The 22,906-nt window shown below is 47.8% G+C and overlaps 2 protein-coding genes across 3 annotated transcripts in view; one reads left to right on the forward strand and one right to left on the reverse strand.

Annotated features, from left to right (window-relative positions):
- On the forward strand, positions 1-18,564 carry SELENBP1 (selenium binding protein 1). The gene is made up of 12 exons (XM_007530648.3): positions 1-90; positions 4,439-4,495; positions 4,710-4,822; positions 4,991-5,176; positions 7,660-7,780; positions 10,907-11,089; positions 12,092-12,270; positions 12,936-13,014; positions 13,108-13,229; positions 14,767-14,859; positions 14,997-15,115; positions 17,667-18,564. The coding sequence occupies exons 1-12, from the start codon at positions 87-89 to the stop codon at positions 17,827-17,829; spliced, it is 1,419 nt and encodes a 472-aa protein (XP_007530710.2). The 5' UTR covers positions 1-86; the 3' UTR covers positions 17,830-18,564.
- LOC132541367 (proline-rich proteoglycan 2-like) overlaps positions 17,429-22,906 on the reverse strand; it is a 23,896-nt gene continuing 18,418 nt past the window's right edge. For both annotated transcript variants that reach the window (XR_009552569.1, XM_060201697.1), the window contains exon 3: positions 17,429-17,554. Coding sequence is in view for 1 of the 2 variants with exons in the window: in XM_060201697.1 (XP_060057680.1) it covers positions 17,530-17,554 (25 nt within the window). In the remaining variant the exon portion in view is untranslated. The remainder of the gene's footprint in view (positions 17,555-22,906) is intronic.

A 22,906-nucleotide genomic window follows, 5' to 3' on the forward strand; every position in this document is an offset into this window, starting at 1 on the left:
CTCTGACCCTTCTTTCAAAGGAATACTGGCACAGCTCTCCTCCATCTATTCTGCCTCCTCTGAACCAGCACTGTCCAGAACCCAGCATGGGTAAGAGGGGGCTGCCTACCCTGGAGATGAAAGGAGACCCAGGGAGAAAATGGTTGGGGGAAAAGAGCACCACTTGCCTCTGCTTAACCCAGGTTTCTGGGAGGGATGGCAGAGGAAAGGCTGGGAAGTGTAACCCTGGGTTTCTAGCCAGCTACCCAGCTGAGGCCAAGGCAGCTGAGGAAAGCAGGGGGGCAAGGCTGTGTGTGGGGGGGAACTTCCTGAATGGCTGACACGACACCGAAGGAGACAGACATGCTGCTTGTATCTGGGGTCGGGGTCTGTCAGCTTGTGACTCTAAGCCCAAGGTGCCCCCTCACTCTGTAGGGAGCCCCCATCGCCCCTCACTGGAGGAGGAAATCAGGGAGTTTACTCTCTTGCTGAAGGCTTGTTTCTGTGTCCCTAATGTCCTCCTGTCCCCACCCCTGCTCGTGGAGATGGAGATCAAGCTGAGAGATGTGTGCCTATGTCCCTAGGAAGTGCTTCCTTCCTCGGCTGGGGTCTTCCCGGCACTCAGCCTGGCATCAGAAAGTCCCACCAGCTGGCTCTGGTTTCATCTCAGACCAAAAACACTCCGAGATGCTTGGGGGGAATCAAGTGACACCGAGGCCTGCTCGACTTTGAGAGTTTCAAGGCAGCCCCTTTTCATGCCCATGTCTCCTTGTGACCAAGCAGTGTATACACATGTCTTAATGCCTTCTTTTTATTTTATTTATTTACTTATTTTCCCTTTTTTTGCCGTTGTTGTTGTAGTTATTGTTGTTGATGATGATGTCATCATTGTTGTTGGATAGGACAGAGAGAAATGGTGAGAGGAGGGGAAGACAGAGGGGGTGAGAAAGATAAACATCTGCAGACCTGCTTCACTGCCTGTGAAGTGCCTCCCCTGCAGGTGGGGAGCCAGGGGCTTGAACTAGGATCCTTACTCCGGTCCTTGCACTTCGTGCCACGTGCGCTTAAGCCGCTGTGCTACCGCCCCACTCTTATCTTAATGCCTTCTATATATAAACATATATTCTTTACTTTTAATGCAAGGAAAAAGACCAGAGCACTGCTCAGCTCTGGCTTATGCTGGTGCTGGGGTTTGAACTTGGGACCTGAGAGCCTCAGACATGAGAGTCCAATGTATAAACCGCTCTTCAATGTTTCCCCCACCCCCAGTGCCAGCTCTGCCCTAGCAGAACAAATCTCCTTAGTTCTTTTGGAGATGACAGCTTTCTCACCCTACCCTACCCCCTTCTCCACACTCATCCCCATCCTGGTCTCTGAGCATCAGATACTGCTTGGGGTTGTCCCTCATTTCAGTTATTTTAAAAAATACTTTATTTATTTGTTGGCTTGCTGGCTTTATTGGAGAGAGAAATTAAGAGGGAAAGGGGCAATAAAGAGGGAGAGAGATACCTGCAACACTACTTCACTGTGAAGCTTCCCCCTGCAGGTAAGTAACGGGGGAGGAGGAGTGGACTTGAACCCTGGTTCTTGTGTGCTTTGTAACATGTACACTTAACCAGCTGCATTACCTAGCAACCACCACCAGCCCTTCATAACTTAAAAAAAAGTTATAAAATACTTCTTTACCAGAGAGCTTCTGCATACCTGGTCTTATCTGACCGTCCTGGCCACCTGGAGCAGAAAACAGGATATCATTACTGGCAGGATATCTTAGCAGGTGAAGGTGACAATCACCAAACATGAAGGAGCTTTGACACTGGTCCCTGACACCACTGCTGCCTCTCAACCTCCTAAGTCACAGGCCAAAGCAAATTTTGGGGTGGGGGGACCCACCTCCCTGCCCCAAGGCCTGCACACCAGGGTGGGGTTCGGTTCTGCCTACTCTAGTCTCCCCATGTGTGGTCAGTCCTGAGAGCTCCATTCCAGGATTTCTTCCAACCTACATCACCCTGCCTCCCTCCCTTTCAGTCTAGCCCTCCTCCCAGTACCTCCCAGGGCGCAAGCTCAGACCACCTTATCAGCCCCTAAGACTCTGGGCCAACAGGTCAGTGTGGCTTCCCTGCACACTGCTGGGAACCAGGAGGAGTGGGAGGATTAGAAGGGCCTCTCACTGCAACACTGTTGGGGGCCTCTGAGAGTCTTAGAATTGGTCCCAGCACCTGACTTAACAGATAAAAGTGTCTGGCTCAAGACCAGGTGTGCATGGTGTCCATCTGGGGAATATCCAGCTGCTCTCAGCTCCACAGCCTTGAACTTCAGCCTCTTAGCCCCTCCCAAACTCTTGGTTATATAAACCAGGATCTGGACTGCAGCCCCAGGTCCTGACCCAGAGGAGAAAGGAGGAAATTCCCCAGGTCTTGCAGGAGGTGGAGCCCAGCAGGCCTAGCCCTCTCCTTCTGAGAGGTGTTCACCACTACCCAGCCTACTGGCTCCCTCCAAGCAGGATCCAAGCTGCCCCTCCCTGTAGACTACATATAAAACCCACTCTAAGGGCTGCAGGGATAGCTCACTGGGTAGGGTGTCTGCCTTACCATGCATGCATGTGGCCAAGTTTCCAGCCCTGGCACCTAGGAATGCCACGGCACAGGGAGAAGTTCTGGCTCTGTGTGTCCCCTTCTTCCCAACACACACGGTCTCAGAATTTGAATTGAAAAAAATAGTTGTCACCTTCTGTACCCCATAATGATCCTGGGTCCATACTCCCAGAGGGATAAAGAACAGGGAACCTTCCAATGGAGAGGATGTGATACAGAACTCTGGTGGTAGAAATTGTATGGAATTGTACCCCTCTTATCGTACAATTTTGTCGATCATTATTAAATCAATAAAATAAAAGAAAAAGAAAAAAACTGAGCTGGGTGGTCTGGAGGTGGCACAGTGGATAAAACACTAGATCTTCAAGCATGATCCCTGAGTTCATTCCCTGGGAGCACATATACCAGAGTGATGTCTGGTTCTTTCTCTCCTCCTACCTTTTTCATTAAAAATTATTATTATTATTATTTTAAAAACTTAGCTGGGAACAGTGAAATCAAACATTCCTCTGACTCCTAAAAAGAAAAAAAGTAGTTTTTTTTTTAATTCTTTGTATTTTATTTATTTTTTAGAAGCAGAGAGAAATCAAGAGGGAAGGGGGATGATAGAGAGGAAGAGAGACACCTACAGACTTGCTTTACTGCCCATAAAACTTTCCCCTTGGGGGTCAGGCGGTAGTGCAGCTGGTTAAGAGCACGTGATGTGAAGTGCAAGAACTGGCATAAGGATCCTGGCTCCCCACCTGCAGGGGGTTTGCTTCACAGGCGACGAAGCAGGTCTGCATATGTCTATCTCTCTCTTCCCCTCTCTGTCTTCCCCTCTTCTCTCCATTTCTCTCTGTCTTATCTAACAACAACAACATCAATAATAACTACAACAATAAAATAACAAGGGCAACAAAAGGGGGTAAAAAGAAAAAAAAAACTTTTCCCTTACAGATGGGGAGAAGGAGTTTATACTCTGGTCCTTGTGCACTCTAATGTGTGCACTCAACCAGCTGTGCCACAGCCTGGTCCCTTCTTTTTTTTTTAACCAGAGCACTTATGATAGTGCCTGGGATTAAACCTGGGGCCTCTAAGCCTCAGGCATGAAAGTCTATTGTATAAATTGCTATGCTGTCTCTCTGGCCCATTGTAATATATTTTAAGATTTATTTGTTTGTTTATGAGAGAGAAGCAGAGCATCTGGCAAATGCAATATCAAGGATAAAACTCACCTCATTCTTGAGAATCCTCACTAGTTCACTGCTTTATCTACTCTACCATCTCCCGGGCTTTTTACAGATGATGGAAGTTTGAAGCTGGAGAAGTTTTTTTAAATTTTTTTAATATTTATTTATTTATTTCCCCTTTTGTTGCCCTTGTTTTTTATTGTTGTTGTAGTTATTATTGTTGTTGTTGTTGTTGATGTTGTCGTTGTTTGATAGGACAGAGAGAAATGGAGAGAGGAGGGGAAGACAGAGAGGGGGAGAGAAAGACACCTGCAGACCTGCTTCACCACCTGTGAAAAGTTGGAGAAGTTCATTGGCCCAGGCTTTATGGCTGGGAAGGCAACCCATGTTGAGGTCATAATTCCTACACCACACAGCCTCTGCTGCTGCCTGACTGACTGACCCCTCCTGGGGGCTGCTGGAATACCTGCCCACCTTCAGGCGTCATCTCTGAGCTCTGCCGGCCTTGATCACACATTCATCAGGGTTTTGAGGGCACTGGGAAAAGAGGGTAATGATGGTGACCTGGGACTGCAGGAGGAAGCTGCTTTAGCAGCGAGGCAAGCTGGATCTGAGTTGCAGCAGGTAGGAAAGGAATCTTCACTGTCCAGAGCCTGGTCCTGCTAACCATCCCACCCCTACTTGTTTCACCAGCTAAGAAATGCGGGGATTGTGGTCCTGGCTACGCTACCCCTCTGGAGGCCATGAAAGGTAAATGCTACGCGTAAGCCAGCGCCCCCTACTGGCTGGTGGCGGGGCCACAGGCAACACTGCATACTTTCTACTGGTTCCTGGGCTGTTGGGCAGGGTCACATTACTGCACAACCCTTATTGGTTCCCGGCCTAGGGGTCGCGCCCAGTTCTGCACCTGCCCTACCACCTACCCCACTGAAACCCTGCCCACTGCCTGCTTTTTACCCTCCAGGACCCAGAGAGGAGATTGTCTACGTGCCCTGTATTTACCGAAGCACTGGGACTGAGGCCCCAGACTATCTGGCCACCGTGGATGTCGATCCCAAGTCTCCTCAGTATTGCCAGGTCAGGAGGGGCTTGGGCACCCGAACACCCTGAAACGCCTCAGACCTGGCCGGCGATGCCCTCCCTGGGTGCACTGTCCAAGAGCACCCCCTTTGTCCCAGAGTGGGGCGCGTCCTTCCACGTGCGATGTGGTGAACACAACCCTCTCCCCCCACACCCCCGTCTCAGGTCATCCACCGGCTGCCTATGCCCTACATGAAGGACGAGCTGCACCACTCAGGCTGGAACACCTGCAGCAGCTGCTTCGGAGACAGCACTAAGTCACGCACCAAGCTAGTGCTGCCCAGTCTCATCTCCTCCCGAATCTATGTTGTGGACGTGGGCTCTGAGCCGCGGGCCCCCAAGCTACACAAGGCGAGTTCTCTAGCCTGGCTGCCCTGGCCCTTAATGTACCAGCTGCCACCTGCAGCCCGAGGGCAGGAAGCTGGTCCTAAAGTAGCCACTTTCAGCTCCTGCAGGGTCTGGGCTCAGCAGCAGGCAGAGAGGTTAGTTTTCAGAGTACAGTTACCCAGATGTGCTTCGTGTGGCTGGGCACTGAGTAGAAGGGAGGAAGTTGTCTTGTTTTGTTCGCTTTGCTCTGCTCTGCTCTACTTCATTTCTCCCTGCCACCCAGGGCTTGGCTGCAATTCCTTGTCTTGATTCCACCACTCCCAGTGGAATTTTGCTTTCCTTTTTTTCAAATAAAGACCGAGACAGAGAGGGAGAAAGAGGAAGATAAGGAGAGACACCACAGCATTGCTTATGAAGCTTCTTTGTATGGTGTCCCCATGTGGTGCCAGGCAGGGCATAACGTCCTCTCTACTGGTTTAGCAATCTCATCCACACTCCCTAGCTCCCCCCGCTAAAAAAAAAAAAATGTTGTTGTTGTTTATTAACAAAAGAGAGAACTAAAGCATCACTCTGGTATACATCATGCCAGGGACTGAATTTGGGACCATAAGCCTGCAAGTCCAGTCCTCTGCCTGCTGACATTTGTAGCTTCTTGCTTTGACTCCAGGAGGGGAAGGAGCCATTATTTCTCAGGCAGTCATAGGCCCTCACTTCCTTTAAGCAGGTGCCTCTAATCCTTAAGCACATGGTTGAGTACGTCTTACTTGGCAATTAGCTGACTGCCAAGGATATAAAGTCAGTGAGCCCGGCATCTGATCTCCCAGGACTGTGAGCATCTTCCAGACAGACAGAGCAGTCAGAGCTGTCTGCCTGAAGACTCTGCAAAACTCTGACTCTCCCTCAAGAACAGAATCTTTGCCATCTCTGCCCCGAGAGAACAGTGCCCCTAACTTGAAGGAAAAGAAGTCAGATTCAGGGCAGGGGAGAGAGCATAGTGGTTATGCAAAGAGACTCTCATGCATGAGGTTCCAAAGCCCCATGTTCTCTTTATCTAAAAAGGAAAAACCTGGTTAAACATACATTGATATGGGGGGGGGGTGCTTCATGAGCAGTGAAGTAGGCCTGAATGTGTATATCTTTCCCTGCCCCTCTCTAGCTCCCTTCCCTCTCAATTTCTATCTTCTCGAGTAAAAAGGGAAAGAAAAACATGTAAAAAGTGGTAGGTAGATTCATAGTGCAGACATCAAGCCCCAGCGATAGCTCTGGTAGCAAAAAGAAAAAGAAAGAAAGAAAGAAAGAAAGAAAGAAAGAAAGAAAGATTAAATAAACCAGGGTCAGATGGTAGAGCACCTGGCTGAGCATACACAGTACAGTGCATAAGGACCTGGGTTCAAGCCCCCATCCCCATCAACAGGTGGCAAGCTTTATGAGTAGTGAAACAGGTTTGCAGGTGTCTTTTTCTCTTTCCCTCTTAATTCCACTTCACTCTTAATTTCTCTCTGTCTCTATTCAAAATAAATGAATATATATATATATATATATATATATATATATATATATATATATATCATAGAGATATAGGGGAGTGCCGGAGAAGTGAATGGGAATCCCAAGCTCTGGAAGATTCTGACACATTTCTGGGGCACAAAGAAATGACTTACCTGGGGAGTCGGGAGATAGCGCAGTGAGTTAAGTGCACGTGGAGTGAAGCACAAGGACAGGCGTAAGGATTCCGGATCAAGCCCTGACTCCCCACTTGCAGGGGGAATGACTTCACAGGTGGTGAAGCAGGTCTGCAAGTGTCTGTCTTTCTCTCCCCCTCTCTGTATTCCCCTCCTCTCTCCATTTCTCTCTGTCCTATCTAACAACAATGACATCAATAACAAAAATAATAACTACAACAACAATGAAAAACAAAAGGGAAAATAAATAAATATAAAAAATTTTTTAAAAAAAGAAAAAAATGACTTACTTGGGAGTTGGGCGGTAGCGCAGCGGGTTAAGTGTAGGTGTCCCAAAGCGCAAGGACCAGTGTAAGGACCCTGGTTCGAGTCCCCGGCTCCCCACCTGCAGGGGAGTTGCTTCACAAGCAGTGAGGCAGGTCTTTCTCTCCCTCTCTCTATCTTCCCCTCCTCTTTCCATTTCTCTCTGTCCTATCCAACAACAACATCAATAACAACAACAATAATAACTACAACAATAAAACAACAAGGGCAGCAAAAGGGAATAAATAAATAAATATTTTTCAAATGAATGACTTGCTTGGTAGAGGACATGCTTTACCATGTGTGGGGACCTAGTTCAAGCCCCTGAACACCGCATGGGAGTACCACAGCACAGGGGAAGCTTTCAAGTAGTGCACCAGTGTTGTGTTGTGTCTCCTTCTCTCTGTCTTTCTCTTTCCCTCTTACCCGCTACCTAGAAAAAATTTAAAGTCTGCGGGGAGTAGAATCATATAGATGTAAATCCACAATGAAAATTCTGAAACCTCCCTTGCCTCCCTCCAGGTCATCGAGCCCCAGGACATCCATGACAAGTGTGGCCTGGGCTACCTCCACACAAGCCACTGCCTGGCCAGTGGGGAGGTGATGATCAGCGCACTGGGAGACCCTAAGGGCAATGGCAAAGGTAACGGCAGACTCAGAAGTCACATCTGTGGAAGAAGCAGGTTCCAAGTGGGGGGAGGTGGGGGGGGGAGAGGAATTCCAGGGAGAGCCACAAGCTGGGTCTCGTCCCGTTTCTAAGCTAGAGTTGAGTCTATGTTGTTTCAGTTATTTCATGAAGTTCAACCTTGACTTGTGAATTCACCCAAAAGCTACAGTCTAGGAGACCAGGACATGGCTCATTTGGTAGAGCTCACAAGTCACCATGCACAGGGCCCTGGTTTTGATCCCCCAGCTACCACATGGGAAATCCTGCAGTGGGGGAAGCTTCATGAGCAGTGGAGTGGTACTGTAGTGTCTCTCTTCTCCTCCCTCTCTGTATATCTCTGCCTCTCATCCTCTATCTAAAAAAAAAGAAAAGAAAAAGTTGCCTTAAGCAGTGGAGTCAAGCCCCAGAAATAATACTGGTGGCCAAAAAAAAATTACAGTCTGAGATAGGTCAGAGCATTAGTGCCTGAGAACCCAGGTTTAATACCAACGTATGCCAGAGATCAGAGAAGAGTTGTATTCTGGTCTCACTGATAAAATAAATGAATAAAAATGTTATCTTTAGAATGGTGTGATCTAGGGGAATATGAGCTCAGGCATGACCCCAGAAAACACATGTATTTAGTATCGGCCTTCCTGACTTCATGAGCAAACCTCAGAGTCCTTAGAATTCCTTCCCTTTTTTTAAAAAAAAAAAAAATTTATTATCTTTATTCATTTATTGGATAGAAACAGCCAGAAATTGAGAGGGATGGGGGAGATAGAGATGAAAAGAGAGGTCACCTGCAGTGCTGCTTCACTACTTGCAAAAATTTCCCCTTGCAGGTGGGGACCAGGAGCTTGAACCTGAGTCCTTGCTCGTTGTAACATGTGAGCTCAACCACATGCACACCACCCGGCCCCCTAGAATTCCAGTCCTCACATTTGCTGTCTTGTTTAGGGTCTGATGAGAATTGACATTTACAAAATGTCTCCTATGTGCCAGACACAACCTATTTTAAAAATTTGTATTTATCTAGAGGAGGAAGAGAGAGAGAACCAAAACATCCCCCTGGCACATGCAGTGTCAGGGCTTGAACTCAGGACCTTGTGCTTGAGTCCAGTGATTTATCTACTGCACCACCTGCTGGGCTACAGATCCCTGTGCTCAAGACAAGAAAAACTTGGGCACCCAGAGTCAAACAGCAAACAAGGTGCAGAGCTGGGACACAAGTCCTCAACCTGAGCCCAGCCAGATGAGTTCTAACTACAACACTACATTCCCTCTCTCCAGCCCCTCACTGTTTCATGAGGACTCCCCTTTGGGAGCTTGGAGTGGCGCCTCAGAGAAATTATCCAGCTAAGTTCACTGCTGTAGGTCCATTTAGATACTTGTCCCAGGATATGGAGAGAGCACAACCTGTCTAGACTTAGGAGTCGAGAGCTAGCAATTTGTAAAGAAATGTTGAAGTCTCAAGATATACTGAGTCAAGAAAAACATGATGGGAATTTGTGTTGAATTACAGGTGATAACAATGTGTCTACCTACAAAAAATTTTAAAGGTCTTAGTTACTTGTGTGAGAAAGGAGAGAAGAGGGAAAACCAGAGCATCGCCGGAGATTGAACTCAGAACCTCATGCTTTTGGGTCCAGTGCTCTAGTCACTGAGCCACCTCCTGGGTCACCAATTTTTTTTTAACTTTTTATTTATAAAAAGGAAACATTGACAAAACCATAGGATAAGAGGGGTACAACTCCACACAATTCCCACCACCAGAACTCCGTAACTGATTCCCTCCCTTGATAGTTTTCCTATTCTTTATCCCTCTGGGATTATGGACCCTAGGTCATTGTGGGATGCAGAAGGTGGAAGGTCTGGCTTCTGTAATTGCTTCCCTGCTGAACATGGATGGGCGTTGACTGGTCGGTCCATACTCCCAGCCTGTCTCTCTCTTTCCCTAGTAGGGTGGGGCTCTGGGGAAGCAGAGCTCCAGGACACATTGATGGGGTTGTCTTCCAGGAAAGTCTGGTCGGCATCATGCTAGCAACTGGAACCTGGAGGTTGAAAAGAGAGTTAACAAACAAAGCCAAACAAATTGTTAAACAATCATGGACCTAAAGACTGGAACAGTGCAGATGAAGTTGGGGGGGGTCCTCTGTTTTGTAGATAGCTTGTAGGCATATTTTAGTTATATTCCAAAAGGCCTGTGGCTATACTACTGGTTTTTTGTTTGTTTGTTTGTTTGTTTTTGTTTTTGCCTGAGCCTGAAATCTGATATGCAGGTGGATCCTAATTATTGTCTGAGGAGATGATATCATGGCTGACAGAAGTACCAGAAAGCTGGATCAGGGAAAAGAGTAGCTCCCAAATATGGGAAAGGTGTATAAATATTGTTGACTGTAAACCCCATTGATTTGATGTGATCTGGGGCCCATATTCAGCTTAGGAGCCTGTGTGACCTCTGCATCCCTGTAGATCTGAGCTCACATTCTGTAGTCACGAGTAGGAACATGCCAAGCTGCCCCAATATCAGGACCCATCTTCCTCAGGTGTAGCATAGAGTATATTGTCCAGTCTCCCTTCGGAGGATGGAACATTCTCTACCATTGTTGATCCAAGTTGAGGACAAGGTCCTATGGGGGCCCACAAAGGGGCTATTGTGTTGTTCCTCATAGAAACGACCGGTAACAATGGAGAGAGGGATTTATTTGAGGTCTAGGCCCATCATGTCTATTTGGGAATCTCAGAACTCCCCAATTAGGGCCCCAGCTTATGGGGACCAATTTATTTTTTAACTGGACAAAATAGAACTTAGACTCTACGAGGAATCCCACAACAAAAATGAGAGCCTGCGAAGACAAGCATAGGGTGCTGGGCCCAAGAAGTCTGGGCTCTGGGGAGACGACTCCTCCTAGGGCCTGGGGGCAGGGCTGGCCCTTGTAGCAAGGTGCTCAGAGAGTGAGTCTCCACCTCTCCAGCTGCTGCTGAGCCCCTCTGCCACCTGAATTTAATTAGTGGTCTGGGGAGCCCAGTGAAAGGAACATAGGCATTTGACTCTATGGGATGTGGGGAGTGATAGTGCCTGCAACCTTCACCCTCCTCTCTCCTTCCTTCCCTGTCCAGGGGGATTCGTGCTGCTGGATGGAGAGACCTTTGAGGTGAAGGGAACATGGGAGCAGCCTGGGGGGGCCGCACCCATGGGCTATGACTTCTGGTACCAGCCCAGGCACAATGTCATGATCAGTACTGAGTGGGGGGTTCCCAGTGTCTTCAAAGAGGGCTTCAACCCTGCTGACGTCCAAGCAGGTAACAAACTCCACCCTCCCACCCCACCCAATCCCCAGGGACTGGCAGCAGTTCATGCAAAGGCTAACACTAGCTTTCTGCTTCCAAGCCTACTCTCCAGCCCTCCTCCTTCTCATCTGTGGACTCCCACTCAGACTACTGGGGTAATGGCAGCTGAGGCTGTGCAAGTCCTTTAACTTGCTCATTTGTTCTGATCTCTTCAACCTACTTTTTAAAAGCTTTATTTTATTTTATTTATTTTCCCTTCTGTTGACCTTGTTTTTTATTGCTGTAGTTATTACTGTTGTTATTGATGTTGTCGTTGTTGGATAAGACAGAGAGAAATGGAGAGAGGAGGGGAAGACAGAGAAGGGGAGAAAAAGAAAGACACCTGCAGACCTGCTTCACTGCCTATGAAGCAACTCCCCTGCAGGTGGGGAGCTGGGAGCTCGAACTGGCCTCCTTATGCTGGTCCTTGCACTTTGTGCCATGTGCACTTAACCGGCTGTGCCACCGTCCAACTCCCATTTTATTTTATTTTTACCAGAGTACTTCTCAACTCTGGTTTATGGTGGTGCAAGGGATTGAACCTTAGAGCCTTAGCCATCACCATTATGCATCTTTTTGCATCACCATTATGCTATCTTCCCTGCCCTTTTAAAATTAAAATTATTATTATTATTATTATTGCCAAAACACTGCTCAGCTCTGGCTTATAGTGGTGTGAGGGATTGAACCTCCAGGGGTGTTTTTTTATTTTTTGCATAATGATTATACTATCTCTTCCACCAAAAGCTTTACTTATTTATTTATTTTACTTAGAGAACCAGTGCATCACTATGGCACATGTGATGCCAGGAATTGAACTCGGGACCTAATGCTTGAGAGTCCAACACCTTATCCACTGTGCCCCCTTCTGGCTCTGCCAAATTGCTTTTTAACCTTGTGCCCTGGACTCTGCACCAACCTTTGACCCCCTCCCCTCCCGACTCCTGAGCTGACCTCGGCCCATCCCCATGCCAGGGAAGTACGGGAGAAACTTATACGTGTGGGACTGGCAGCGCCATGTGATCGTGCAGACCCTGCCCCTACAGGATGGGTTCATCCCACTGGAGATCCGTTTCCTCCACAACCCGGCAGCTGCCCAGGGCTTCGTGGGCTGCACACTAAGCTCCAACATCCAGCGCTTCTACAAGAATGAGGTGATCAGGGCTGGCAGTGGCAACCCCAGTTGAGCACACATGTTACCATGTACCAAGGCCCAGGCTCAAGCCCCAGGTTCCCACCTGCAGAGGGGAACTTCACAAGCAGTAAAGCAGTGCTGCAGGTGTCTCTCTGTCTCTCATTCCACCTTTATTTCTCTCTGCCCCACATCTCTTCAGTCAGCCCTAGGCTCTCTTCTCCTGAAACCCTGGCAGTCTGTGTTAATACATTAATTCCAGAGCCAGGGAGGTGGGTGATAGATAGCTCACCCCATAGAGCACACACTTTACATTAGGATCTGGGTCTAAACCCCAGGCACCACATGGGAGCACCATGCACAGCACCAAGGGAAGCTCCAAGAATGGTGGAGTGTTTCCTTCCATAGTTTTTTTTCTTTCTCCCCCCCCCCCGTCCCCCTCTCTCTTTCGGAGCTCCAATGTTAGGCACTAAGCAATGTGCTGCTCAGTAGTATTGCCTGTGTGGCCCTGGCCTTGGGAGACTTGCACAGGAGTTATAGGTCACAATAACAAGATGACTCGTGTCCACTGTCTCCCATCCAAGGCCCTGGAGGACCTCAGATATGACCTATACACACACCACCAAATCCAACAGGCTCACCTTGTCTTCACCTCCTGACTCTACCCTCCTCTACCTCCATATGCAGGGTGGCACATGGTCTGTGGAGAAGGTGATCCAAGTGCCCCCCAAGAAAGTACAGGGCTGGATGCTGCCTGAAATGCCAGGTGAGTTCTGGGCAGATGAGGCGGGGAGACTGGCTCCTGGCCTGGGGACCAGAGTTCTCAGGTGAACCCCACCCCACCCCACTTCCCCTCCAGGCATGATCACAGACATCTTGCTGTCCCTCGATGACCGCTTCCTCTACTTCAGCAACTGGCTGCATGGGGACCTGCGTCAGTACGACATTTCTGACCCGAAGAAGCCACGCCTCACAGGACAGGTGAGGCCAAGCAAGGGACTGGGAGGGCAGAAGAAGAGAGTCTAGGCATCCCAGAAGGGGTGCTCTGGACAAAATCCTGAACTTCTGAGCATGATGTCCCAAGTATGGTCCCTGGCATTGCATATACCAGAGTGATATCTAATTCTCTCTCTGACTCTCTTTCTGTCTCTGTCTCTCTATCTCTCTCTCTCATAAATGAATGAATAAATCTTTTTAAGGATCGAGGGAGAAAACATCATGGTTGTGCAAGACTAGCATACCTGAGGCTCTGAGGTCCCTGGTTCAATCCTCAGCACCATCATCAGCCAGGGCTGACCAGTGCTCTGGTCTCTATATATCTATCTCTCTTTCATTAAAAACAAATTAAGTGTAAGGATCCCGGTTCAAGCCCCCAGCTCCCCACCTGCAGGGAAGTCGCTTCACAAGCAGTGAAGCAGGTCTGCAGGTGTCTGTCTTTCTCTCCCCCACCCCTGTCTTCCCCTCCTCTCTCCATTTCTCTCTGTCCTATCCAACAGTGATGACATCAATAACAATAACAATAATAACTATAATAATAAAACAAGGGCAACAAAAAGGAATAAATAATTTTAAAATACAAAAATAAACTAATAAAATTATTTTTAAATAAATCAGTTTTATATAATAAGGAAGCTCTTTTAATATTTTATTTATTTTAATAAGAGAGAAAGAGATCAGAGTGCTGATCAACTCTGACCTATGGTGGTGGTGCTAGGGATACCTGGGACCTCAGAGCCTAAAGCATGAAAGTCTTTGCAAAACCACTACACTCTCTCCCTAGACTAAAATAAATCTTTAACAAGAGGGGCCAAGGGCCAGGTGGTGACACATCTAGTTAAGGATACATGTTGCAATGCACAAGTATCTGGGTTCAAGTCCACTGTCCCCACCTGCAGTGGGAGAAGCTTCACAAATGGTGAAACAGTGCTGCAGATGTCTCTCTTCCTCTTTATCTCCCTTTGCCCTCTCAATTTTTCTCTATCTCCATCCAATAAATAAATTAGTTTAAAAGAAATTTTAAAAAGAAGAAGAAGAGGGGCCAAGCCATGGTGCACCCAGTTAAGTACCCATATTACCATGTGCAGTGGCTCAGGTTCAAGCAGCAGCCCCCACATGCAAGGGGGAAACGTCACAACCGGTGGAGCTGTGCTGCACGACTCTCTCTCTGTCTTTCTCTCTCTCTCTTCCCTCCTCTCTCACTTCTCTCTGTTCTATAAAAAAAAAAAAAAAAAAAAGGACCAGTGAGCAGTGAATTTGTTGTGCAGACATGCAGACATGCAGACACTGAGCCCCAATGATAACCCTGGTGGGTTTATATAAATAAATAAATAAATAAATAAATAAATAAATTTTAAGAGAGTCTGGGGAAGAAAGAGAGGGTGTGACCAGACTGGAGGTGAGCAGGAAGGTGCAGATGAAGCCAAAATGGGGGTGCTGTGGCGAGCCTTGATGGGGTCTGTTCTTACAATAATCCACAACTGTGCTGTCTGCTCTTGCCTCCCTCCTCCGCCACACCCAGCTCTTCCTCGGAGGCAGCATCACTAAAGGAGGTCCTGTGCAGGTGCTGGAGGACCGGGAGCTCAAGGCCCAGCCGGAGCCTCTGGTGGTCAAGGTGAGGCCTCCCCTCCCCTCCCCACCCCCACCTCAGATCCCCCAATCTTGCTGGAGAGTAGGGACAGGTTCTGTCCATGCTCAGGAGCACCCAGGGATGGATGTGTCACCCTGGAGTCTGAGTTGTGGTTTCCTCAGGGGAAGCGTGTGGCCGGTGGCCCCCAGATGATCCAGCTCAGCCTTGATGGGAAGCGCCTCTATGTCACCACATCACTGTACAGTGTCTGGGACAAGCAGTTCTACCCTGACCTCATCAGGTGAGGGGCCCAGTGGGGGGTTGGGGTGGGAGCTGCCTGCCTACAGGGGACTCACGGGGCTTTCTGCAAACTCCTGAGCACTCCATCTTCCCCTCCACCACTCAGGCCCTGTTCCCAGGCCAGGGAGAGAGCTTAGCCTGATAGAGACAGGGCTTGAATTTCTGAGGCCACAGAGGTCACAGGTTCAATCCACAGCAACACCATATATCTGGGATGAGCAGTGTTCTCTCTCCTAACATACAAATACATCTAAGCACTGCCTTCTTTCTCCTCTTCTTCTTCTTCTTCTCCTTCTCCTCCTCCTTTTTTTAAAATATTTATTTATTTACTTATTTATTCCCTTTTGCTACCATTGTTGTTTTATTGTTGTAGTTATTCTTGATGTCATTGTTGTTGGATAGGACAGAGGGAAATGGAGAGAGGAAGGGAAGACAGAGAGGGGGGAGAGAAAGACAGACACCTGCAGACCTGCTTCACCGCCTGTGAAGCGACTCCCCTGCAGGTGGGGAGCCGGGGCTCCAACCAGGATCCTTACACCGGTCCTTGCACTTTGCGCCACCTGCACTTAAGCCACTGCGCTACCGCCTGACTCCCCTCCTTCTTCTTCTTAAAGGTGGATTTACTGGACAGCAGTAGATAGCATAATGGTTATGCAAAAAGACTCAAGGGAGTCAGATGTAGCACAGCAGGTGAAGCGCAGGTGGTTCAAAGTGCAAGGACCTGCGTCAGGATCCCAGTTCAAGCCCCCAGCTCCCGACCTGCAGGGGAGTCGCTTCACAGGCGGTCTGCAGGTCTGCAGGTGTCTGTCTTTTTCTCCCCCTCTCTGTCTTCCCCTCCTCTCTCTATTTCTCTCTGTCCTATCCAACAACAACAATAATTACAACAAGAGCAACAAAAGGGAATAAATAAATATTTTTTTTAAAAAGACTCTCATGCCTGGGACTTCAAAATCCCAGATTTAATTGCCCTCACCACCATAAGCCAGAGATGAGCAGTGCCCTGGGGGGAAAAAAGTATTTATGAGAGACAGTCAGACATCATTCTGGCGTCTGCAATATGGAAAATCAAACTCAGAACCACAAACTTGAGAGCTCAACATTGTGTCCACTGTGCCACCCCCACCCCACCCCAGGATGCCAAAAGAATAAATCCTTTTTAATTATCTTTATTTATTTGATAGAGACAGCCAAAAATTGAGAGGAAAGGGGGTATAGAGAGGGAGAGAGACAGAGAGACACCTGCAGCACTGCTTTACCACTTGTGAAGATTTCCCCCTGCAAGTGGGGGCTGGGGGCTTGAACCTGGGCCCTTGCATACTGTAATATGTGCCCTTAATCAGGTGTGCCACCACCCAGCCCCCAAAAAGGATAAATCTTTAAAAAAAATAGAGGAGGTCAAGTGGTAGCACAACTCAGGTTAAGTGCACGTGGCACAAAGCACAAGGACCGGCGTCAGGATCCCAGTTCAAGCCCCTGGCTCCCCACCTGCAGGGGAGTTGCTTCACAGGCAGTGAAGCAGGTCTGCAGGTGTCTATCTTTCTCTCCCCCTCTCTGTCTTCCCCTCCTCTCTGGATTTCTCTTTTTCCTATCCAACAACAATGACAGTAATGACAACAATAACAACAACAACAATAATGATAAACAGCAAGGGCAACAAAATGGGGGGGGAATAGCCTCCAGGAGCAGTGGATTCATAGCGCAGGCACCAAGCCCCAGAAATAACCCTGGAGGGGAAAAAAAAAAGAAGAAAAATAGAGAGTAGTCTGGGAGATGGAACATCAAGTACAATGTCTAACTTACAAACATGATGATTCAAATTTTGATTTTCCATACTGTATGTGTCAGAATGATGTCTGACTATTTCTCATACTTTCTTTGCCATCCAATATGACAATGCTCTCTGGTTTTCTCTCTTAAATAAATAAATAAATACCCAGGGGAGTCAAGTGGTAGCGCAGCAAGCTAAGTGCACATGGCACAAAGCACAAGGACTGGTGTGAGGATCCCGGTTCAAGCCCCCGGCTCCCTACCTGCAGGGGAGTCTCTTCACAGGCAGTAAAGCAGGTCTGCAGGTGTCTTTCTCTCCCCCTCCTGTCTTCACCTCCTCTCTCCTTTTCTCTCTGTCCTATCCAACAACGATGACATCATCAACAACAATAATAAACTACAACAACAATAAAAACAAGGGCAACAAAAAGGAAATAAATGCATACATACATACGTACATACATACATACATATATATATATATATACATACATAACCAGGCCAGCTATCTCAACAGGTAAGACATGCTTCATCAGATGTATGGCCCAGGTTCAAAACCTGGCAGCGCACAGGAATGCCACAGCACCAGGGGAAGCTCTGGTGCCATGGTGCCTCTCTGAATGCAAAAGCATCCAGGGAGTGGTGAAATCACAAACATAAGACCCCTGCTCCCCTGCCAAAGGAAAAAAAGTTACATTCACAAGATTCATCTGTGTTCACAAGATTTGAGTTGCAAGAGACAGCCCACCTCTGACCACTCCCTTATTCCTTTCTGTTCCCACCAGGGAAGGCTCCGTGATGCTGCAGGTGGATGTAGACACCGTAAATGGGGGCCTTAAGTTAAACCCCAACTTCCTGGTGGACTTTGGGAAGGAGCCTCTCGGCCCTGCCCTGGTCCATGAGATCCGCTACCCTGGTGGGGACTGCAGCTCTGACATCTGGATCTGACCTCCTCCAACTCCCACCCCCTCTGCTGCTCCAGTTCCCCCACCCTCACCCCCCAGCCTCACATCTAGTTTCTTCCAAGCATCCTGATGCCATGCAACCTGAAGGTATGGCTCAGGGTCTGCAGGCCTAGCCAGAGCTGCCCAAGGTTCACTGCACTGTTTTCCCATAGGCTTTGGGAGTCGCTTCATAAAAAAAATAATAAACTGGTGGCTGGGGAAATAGTGTCATGATTCTGCAAAAAAAATCTTCATCCTGGGGGGCCAGGCGGTAGCGCAGTAGGGTAAGTGCACATGGCGCAAAGCACAAGGACCAGCATAAGGATCCCGGTTCAAGCCCCCGGCTCCCCACCTGCAGGGGAGTCACTTCACAGGAGGTGAAGCAGGTCTGCAGGTGTCTTTCTCTCCCCCTCTCTGTTTTCTCCTCCTCTCTCAATTTCTCTCTGTCCTATCCAATGACAACAACAGTTATAACAACAATAATAATAAAAACAACAAGGCCAACAAAATGGGGAAAATGGCTTCCACGAGCAGAGGATTCATGGTGCAGGCACCAAGCCCCAGCAATAACACCGGAGACAAAAAAATCTTTATCCTTGAGGTTCTGAGTTCGCAGGTTCAATATCTTGCACCACCATAAGCCAGAGCTGAGCAGTGTTCTGGTCTCTTTCTGTATTTGTCTCTTATTACGATAAAATAAACAAAATGTGTTAAAAAATGAAATTACAAAAATAATAAATTGGTGTGTACATCGTCAGATTTCTTGTCTTTGGACCCTTCTGCTGTCCCTCTTGGTATATTCCCCTGGAGAGTCACACGGAGGATGGCAAGTGGCATATGGCTGGTTCATCCCAACAATTATACTGTGATGCGAGTGAATGATGTCTGAATCTCATTTGAAAGTCACTGAGGTAATGGAATCAAAGAGATCTAGTGGGAGAGAATGCTAGTAGGTATTTCCAGATTTATCTTTTTAGACTATGTTTCCTTCTCTTTCACACATACTCACTTTCAATTTGCTTATTGGATAGAAACAGAGAAACATGGAGGAAGAGGAAGATAGAGAGAGCTTGTGAACTTGTGAAGCTTTTGCCCTGCAGGTGGGCACTGTGAGGCTTGAACCTGTGTCCTTGTGTATGGTAACACGTGCGTGCACTCACACAAGTGTGCCACCACCCAGCCCCTCAACTCTCTCTCTCCTTCCTTCCTTTTTTTTTTTTTTGCCACCAAAATTATCACTGGGCCTTGGTGCCTTCCTGGCTGGCCCTCACTGCATTGGAACATGGTGTGTGTGTGTGTGTGTGTGTGTGTGTGTGTGTGTGTGTGTGTGTGTGTGTGTAGAATAGGGAGCTGTGAAGTCCTGGCAACAAGAAGAAAAATAACCTAAAATATCCCCTCACCACCTGCAGAAAATAAAATGTACCCTCACACATAGCCCCTCACCCTCCAGACACCGGAAGAGATGGTAAAGTTAGTTCCCAACATTAAGGAGACTTCTAATATATTATATTTGGATAGAGACAGAAATTAAGAAGGAAGAAAGAGATAGAGAATGAAAGAGATAAAGAGACACCTGTAGCACTACTTCACCACTCGTGAAGCTTTTCCTCTGCAGGTGGAGACCAGGGACTTGATCCTGCATCCTTGTATACTGTGATGTGTTTTGCTTAAACAGGTGTGCCACCTGGTGACGCTTTCTCCTTGTGGTAGTCACAGGCTCAAATTAGGACCTTACACATGGTAAAATGTTCTTCTCCTGTCTCCTGGCCCCCTACTGTGTCATTTTCAACAGCTAATCTTTTTCAGAAAAAGCAAGGAATACATATATTAAGGTTGTCTCTGTGTGTCTTGTATCTAGGATGTGTGAATAACTCACAACTCAATAGTTTTGTTTTAATGAAATGCCGATTAGAACCAGCAAGAGAACACAAACAGGTCTCTTGATGTAGAATTGAACATTTCTGGGGGCTGGGCGATGGCACAATGGGTTAAGCGCACATGGCACAAAGCGCAAAGATCAGTGTAAAGATCCTGGTTCGAGCCCCCAGCTCCCCACCTGCAGGGAGGTTGCTTCACAGGTGGTGAAGCAGGTCTGCAAGTGTCTGTCTTTCTCTCCCCCTCTCTGTCTTCCTCTACTCTCTCGATTTCTCTCTGTTCTATCCAATGACACTGATAACAACAACTTCTTCTTCTAGCATTTGCCCTTCTTCCGTAGCCAGTCAACAGCATCAGGTTGAGCCTGATGTAAAGTTTCGAGACCTCCTTTGAATCTGGAGAGGGGGCAGTCGTTGACTATGTGGGTCATAGTCTGTCTGTAGCCGCAGGGGCAGTTCGGGTCGTCTCTGGCTCCCCAGCGATGGAACATAGCGGCGCACCGGCCATGGCCTGTTCGATAGCGATTGAGGAGGGCCCAATCATAACGTGCTAGGTCAAAGCCGGGTTGACGCTTGCAGGGGTCTGTGATGAGGTGTTTGTTCTTTACCTCAGCTGACTGCCAACTCTGTTTCCAAGAGACTGGAACAGAGAAGTTCAGTGTAGGCATAGGGGACCAGATTGGGTGACGAGACATCAAGCGTTGGACAAGGTGGGCGAAGATATCCGCGTATATTGGCAGGTCCGGTCGAGCGTAGACGTGGGAGATGAACTTAGATGATGCCGCATCCCGACGAATATCTGGCGGGGCGATGTTGCTAAGAACTGGCAGCCATGGAACCGGGGTGGAACGGATGGTTCCAGAAATTATCCTCATGGAGGAATATAATTTGGAATCGACCAAGTGGACATGGGGGCTACAGAACCATACTGGGGCACAGTATTCTGCAGTGGAATAGCATAATGCCAGAGATGATGATCGTAGTGTGGAAGCGCTCGCGCCCCATGAGGAGCTGGCCAGTCTTGCAATGATGTTATTCCTTGCGCCCACCTTTGCTGCAGTTTTTATGAGATGTTCGTGAAATGACAGAGTGTGATCGAGAGTAACACCAAGATAGACTGGCTGGGCTTCATGCCGGATTCTCGTATCGCCAAGCTGCACATTAAGCTCACGCGAGGCCGAGGCATGGTGTAGATGGAAAACAGATGATACCGTTTTTGCAGTGCTACGGATTAGTCGCCATTTTTTACAGTAATCAGATATCAGAGACATGTCTTTCGTGAGTGTTTCCTCGAGGATGTCAAACTTGGATGCCTGAGTAGCAAAGCTGATGTCATCGGCGTAGATGAACTTCCTTGAAGAAATTTCTGGGAGGTCATTGATGTAAATATTAAATAGTGTAGGAGCCAGAACAGAGCCCTGGGGGAGGCCACTTGAGACAAATCTCCATCTGCTAGACCTGTCACCCAGATGCACCTGGAATCTTCTGTTTTGGAGAAGAAACGATATAGTGTTGGCCACCCATGGAGGCAGGCATCTTGAGATCGTGACTAGGAGACCACGGTGCCAGACCGTGTCATAGGCTGCTGTGAGATCAACAAAGACAGCACCGTCTTTAAATTCTTCTGGAATCCATTTTCAATGTAAGTTGAGAGGGCCAGGGCTTGTTCGCAGGTAGATCTTCCTGGGCGGAAACTAGCTTGGGCAGGTGATAGGAATTTCTCTGTAAGAGGAGAAATACGTGACAGAAGCAGCCTCTCAAGGAGTTTGTAACACACGGAGAGGAGAGAAATTGGTCTATAGCTGGCGGCCAGTGTTGGGTCTTTCTTTGGTTTCAACCGCTATAATCTTCGCAAGACGCCAAACTTTGGGCATAGACTCAGATTCCAAGATGTGGGACAGGAATGAAGCGAGCCACTTCTTTGGCGCGGGACCCAGGTTAAGAATGAGTTCTGGGGTGATGTTATCATAGCCAGCAGCTGTTCCCGGTTTAACCCTCTTCAAAGCGTCTTCCAGTTCAGACAGTGTAAAGGGAGAGATAATCTCCAAATAACAACAACTAATAATAAATAACAAGGGCAAAAAAAGTGAAAAATAGCCTCCAGGAGCAGTGAATTCGTAGTGCAGGCACTGAGTCCCAGCAATAACCCTGGAGGGAAAAAAAGAAAGAAAGAAAGAAAGAAAGAAAGAAAGAAAGAAAGAAAGAGGAAAGAAAGAAAGAAAGAAAGAAAGAAAGAAAGAGGGAGGGAGGGAGGGAGGGAGGGAGGGAGGGAAAGAAGGAAGGAAGGAAGGAAGGAAGGAAGGAAGGAAGGAAAGAATAAAAGGGAGTCGGGCAGTAGTGCAGTGGGTTAAGCACACGTGGTGCAAAGCGCAAGGACCGGCGTAAGAAAGGAATAAAGAAAAGTTCTGGAGGAGTAGAAATGTGGCCCGATTTAGAAAATGCAATCTTCCATACGTGTGAATCATTTCTTTAAAATTATCAAGGGGCAACCCAGGAGGTGTGCAGTGAATAAAATATTGCACCCTCAATATTGCACTGAGTTCAATCCCTGGCATCACATGTTCCAGAGTGATGCTCTGGTTCTCTCCTCTTGTAAATATATACATATATACAGGGGGCCATGTGGTGGCGCACCTGGTTAAGTATGCACATTACAGTGCTCAAGGACCTGGGTTCAAGCCCCTGGTCCCAACCTGCAGGGAAAAGCTTCACAAGTGATGAAGCAATGCCACAAGTGTCTCTCTGTCTCTTTCCAATAATAAGTTGAAAGATTAAAAAGAAAAAAAAAGAATTCCATACATAAAGAAATTTATGGGCGGAGGGTAGATAGCATGATGGTTATGCAAACAGACTCTCATGCCTAAGGCTCCAAAGTTCCAGGTTCAATCCCCCACACCACCATAAGCCAGAACTGAACAGTGCTCTGATTAAAAAATAAAAATAGATGTCACTTCTGGCAGGGCGGAGGAGGCGGGAGTGTAAGAGACTGGAAGACGAGTTCTAGCGGAGGCGGAGCTACGAGCAGCAGATCGCTTTCTCTCCTCTCCTCTCCTCTCCTCTCATGGATCAACTAGGAATACCAAAGGAGACCACCCGGACCAAAACAAGACAGGACTAGAATGACCACAGGAACCCAATAAATCACCCGTGAGTACAAACACACGTGGCTGGTGACAGAGAGGAGAGAGGGGCCTAAGGAGAGATTAA

This window comes from Erinaceus europaeus, chromosome 11, assembly GCF_950295315.1.
Source record: "Erinaceus europaeus chromosome 11, mEriEur2.1, whole genome shotgun sequence".
NCBI classification, from domain to species: domain Eukaryota; kingdom Metazoa; phylum Chordata; class Mammalia; order Eulipotyphla; family Erinaceidae; genus Erinaceus; species Erinaceus europaeus.